The 4,485-nt window shown below is 37.4% G+C and overlaps 1 protein-coding gene across 1 annotated transcript in view; it reads left to right on the top strand.

Annotated features, from left to right (window-relative positions):
• Positions 1–669: 669 nt before the first annotated feature.
• itk (IL2 inducible T cell kinase) overlaps positions 670–4,485 on the top strand; it is a gene marked incomplete in the record, with an annotated part of 9,944 nt that continues 6,128 nt past the window's right edge. Inside the window, 8 exon segments of the mRNA XM_014010614.1 lie at positions 670–1,272; positions 1,348–1,452; positions 1,635–1,716; positions 1,820–1,945; positions 2,145–2,182; positions 3,074–3,225; positions 3,924–3,989; positions 4,086–4,140. Of these exon segments, the coding sequence (XP_013866068.1) occupies positions 1,135–1,272; positions 1,348–1,452; positions 1,635–1,716; positions 1,820–1,945; positions 2,145–2,182; positions 3,074–3,225; positions 3,924–3,989; positions 4,086–4,140 (762 nt within the window).

Genomic DNA, 4,485 nt, shown 5'->3' with positions numbered 1-4,485 from the left:
GAATGTAACAGTAAATGTAAATGTAATGTTAAAGTTCACGTTTAAGTGTTTCAGAATTGGACAAAGCCGTTGCTGTTGGTGCTTGACTCTTGTTACAATGTCATCATCCTGCGACAAAAGCAACTGCTAATGCTGCTAACAATGCTAACACTAACACTGCTAACATTTCCCTACAAGACGTCAAACTTGCAGTTGCGGCCAGTGTCCAAGCTGCACTTCAAACTGGCGGACCACAGGCACCATCCATATTGTTTTCAATTTACACATTTTGAATTTAAATTTTAAATACCATCTTCAACAGCATTTGCTCTTGTCGCAGGATGATGACATCATAACAAAAGCCGCACACCGACAGTAAAGGCTTTGTTCCTTTCTGAAATTCTTAAAAATAAATTTTATCTTTCAGCTGCAACATTTAAAACTTATTTTTTTATATTTAGATTTAGGATTCAGCATTTACATATTTACATTTAACGTTTAGTCAATAACAATAACGTTAGTGGAAATTTTTAAACTAGGATTTTACACTCAGAAATTGAGCTAAATAACGAAAACATTTATGTGACATTTTTTAACATTTTATTTTACACTTGGCACTCCATAGAAATACTGTCATTTTTAAAATCTATAAATTAAATGCGTATCGATCAGCATCTGTCATGACAGAGTTTTAAATCAAGATCCTTTTATGATAAGAAGTGACAGAGTTACACTTGTTTTGGTTGAATCTTGAAACAGATGTTTTGCATATATGTGCATATTCTTTTACTCTTTCATGATTTTTTAAATTCATCATCAATATAACACAAAATTACTACCAGAATTTTGTCAGATTAGTCTTTTTGGAAATAAAAGTGAATGAATAGTAAGTAAATGAAAGTACATGTACACTGTTATGAACAGTGTGTATGCTTGTGTGCACAACTGTGTGTGTGTGTGTGTGTTTTTGCTGCCGCAAGGATGTGGTTTACTGCGTGCAACAACTTCATGCCGGAAGCTCCGCCGCGTCTATGAAGTTTATCATCCACAACTTTATATTTTCTTCTTCTCCTGTCACTGCGAGACGCACCGTTTGCTCCCTACTCATGACAAAACCAGTCAGCCTCGCTCGCTGTGTTCTCGGTTGTCCTCACAATGTTCCCCAGGGTGATTCTGAAGGGAACGATGATCAAAAAATCCCAACAGAAGAAAAGAATATCACCAAGTAACTACAAGGAGAGGTTCTTTGTGTTGGACACTAAAGACCTGAAGTATTCTGAACGCCGCCCGGGGGTAAGTTTATACGTGAAGTTCTGCTCGGCCTGCTKTCCACAGTGTTGATCTGACATCAAGAGTACGTCCTTGCAGAAGAAGCCCATGTTGAAAGGTTGCATCGAACTGTCCAGGATTAAGTGTGTGGAGATTGTGTGCAGCGACATTCCCATACCGTGCAACTACAAGTACCCTTTTCAGGTAAAAATCGTCATTTCGTGCTTTAACGCTATGTCACAACTTTAGTTGTTTTATTGCCAAATCAAAGCTTCTTTTAATTTGAGCAAAAGAAAAAAGAGCACAAAACAGACAAAAGAACATAATTGGKGTGTTATGAACGAACTTCTACGGTATTGTTGTGTCTAACATGAATGTCCCAACAGGTTTTTCATGACTCCTACTATCTCTACATTTTTGCCCCAGACAACGACTGCCGGCAGAGATGGGTCAGAGCTCTGAAAGAGGGTAAAAGGCCTGCGAATGTTTCTGAACCCCAACGCATATCTGTTACAAGATTGTTTTTTAAACTGTGGGCTTATTGTCTGTTCATTTTCTTTCTCAAACACAGAGACCAAGCACAACAACTTAGTTGTGAAGTTCCACCCAAACTTTTGGCTGGATGGGAAATGGAAATGCTGCCAACAGACGGAGAAGCTGGCGACTGGTTGTCAGCCATACGACCCCGTGGGTTACGGTTTGTATCTTCTTTTTTTTTCTTCTGTGCGCATTTTCAACATATTTTAATTCGACAGCAGAGCGTGACGTTTTATGAGCTTTATGAACTTTAGACTCCATCTAAAACTGTGAGCTGTTATGTCAATAAAAAGTTTGCGTTATGTAACCTTTGCTCCTATAAAAAAAAAGGTCATTTCAAATTTCTGTTTTCTCCACAGCTTCTAAAAAGCCACTTCCTGAACTTCCAGATCCAGAGGTATCGCACTGTAACACATGACTGTTGATGAATTATTAATTAAATTATTCATATTCGTACTCAGGTAGAAGTATAGAATGGGTTTTAAAAGACTTCTGTAAAACATGAAGTACCAATTCAAGTTTTTTGCTCAAGTAAAAGTATAAAAGTACTGTTTAAAACTACTTACAGTATAAAAGAAAAAGTAGTGTAAAGAAAAAAATAGATATTAAGACAAAATCTTAGTCTGCACCACAGGGGCCTATGTGCAACAACCCCACCTCCACAAAAAAGATTTTTCTAAAGTCCATAATGACTATGCAAGAAAATATTGTTGAAAAATATGGATGCAGTAGACTACGTGTTTCAGCTGCAAATATCTCTCTGCCACGGTCATCTTCATTCAAAAATTATTACTCCAGTAAAGTATAATCAAATAATCAAAATTCTTCATAAGTAAGATAAAATAATTACTAACTTGACACCTCTCTTGATGACATGGACAAGATTTGCAACAAACTAACCAATCAAAGCATTACTCAGGTTTTCTTTCTCACCACTTATAAAAATAAAGAAAATTTTGAAAAAAGTTTGCTTCTTGTGATATAGATAAATAAAAGAGCACTTAACCGCCGTGCTTGTGGTTTCATTACAGATGATTTATGCGCTCCCCCAAGTCGTTCTTCTGTTGCTCAAACCATGGGATCAAGGCTTTTTTCTGTAAATCTCGTACCTTTTCTACGTTCAGACTTCAATTTCGCTCCAGCTTAAATCAATGAGGGGAAAACTTGAAATCACATGCTCGTTCCACTCTTTTCTTTTCTTTTTTTTACTCAACTGCATATTATCAGATAATACATTATTTATTTTAAAAAGTTATTAATATTTTGTAATAAAATTATCTTTGGCCAGACGGAGCTGCTAAATTCAGGGAAGCAGCTGGTCATCGCCCTGCAGGACTACAAACCGCAGGGAGACGACGATTTGCCTCTTCAGAAAGATCAGGAATACCTGCTGATCAGCAGCTCCCACCTGGAGTGGTGGATGGTGCAGGATGACACGGGGTAAGGCCGAAAACTCCCTCCAAATTACTAGCATACTAGCCTAGCAATACTTGAAAAACTACACGGCACCCGCCAAATCATTTTATGATGAGAAGTGACAGGATTTAATCTCTTTTGCTCAAACCTTGTAAATGATATTGTGCATGGTCACGTGCAAGAGATGCAACACGTTTYAGAGTCTCAGCTACTACCACACCAAACWTTAGCTCATTATCTGTAAAACTGAGTTGTAGCCACTCATGTGTTGGGTCAGTTTGAATAGCTGTGGCAGCCATCTTCAGCTGGAYYGACTSCASTTGTAGATGTGATCACTTTCTGAGAGTTTCCTTGAAACGCCACGCAATGGCTCATGAGATATTTTACCAACAGACTGTGTTAATATCAACAGTTMATGCCAAGGTTTTAGGCCTTTTTTGTGTTTCTAATAACCAGTTGGCTGTTCTGGCCAAAGTGGACTAACTCCAAAAGTTAATCATAGTTAGATTTACTTCTAAGTTTCTGAATTTTTCAATAAAATTTGCTTTGTCATAATGAAATATTTTRCAAACAGACAAATAAACACRCATGYAGGCARAGGAAATTCAATGACTGCCCARTTTTTATGGGCAATGTTGAGCCTCTCTCATGTGGGGTGTGGGTGTTTAAAATGAAAATAATTGATTTCTCACAAAGTTTATATTGTTGTTGTTGCTCATCAGTAAAAAAGGTTTCGTGCCAAGTACGTACGTAGCTGAAAAAGCTGGCAACAACTTTGAGCGATTTGAGTGAGTTGTACTTTTTAAAAGAAAACTATTTATCACATTTCTCCTGAAAGTCTTTTATTTTCTGAATAATTGTTGTATTTGTGGTTCATTGTACAGATGGTACAACAAACATATTACCAGAGCAGAGGCTGAGGAATTGTTAATGAAAGAGGTAAAGAGAAAAAGACACTGTTTGTTAAGTTTTTTTTTCTAACCAAAAAAATGGATATTTTTTTTCCCAATGATAATTCAGTAGTCAGTATGCAGGATGTTTGCTCCTTCATGAAAAAGATTGCACTTTTGTTGTGACTGTACCACCTACAAGGTGCTGATGCAAAAAAAAAAAAAAAGAAGAAGAAATGAATGCAAGTTGCAAGCTGAAAAATCTGACACGACATGGGACACAAAAATTTCTGGCAACCACAACGTTTCCTCTGATGTCGGATTTTGTGCCGTCAAGTGTTTTTGCTGCATTTTGCAAGCAGCGGGGAGAAGCGGGCCGTTGGGGGGATGGGGG

Source organism: Austrofundulus limnaeus, unplaced genomic scaffold (assembly GCF_001266775.1).
Source record: "Austrofundulus limnaeus strain Quisiro unplaced genomic scaffold, Austrofundulus_limnaeus-1.0 Scaffold71, whole genome shotgun sequence".
NCBI lineage: Eukaryota > Metazoa > Chordata > Actinopteri > Cyprinodontiformes > Rivulidae > Austrofundulus > Austrofundulus limnaeus.
The sequence above is the reverse complement of the archived record's forward strand: the minus strand, read 5'-3'. Positions and strand labels throughout refer to the sequence as shown.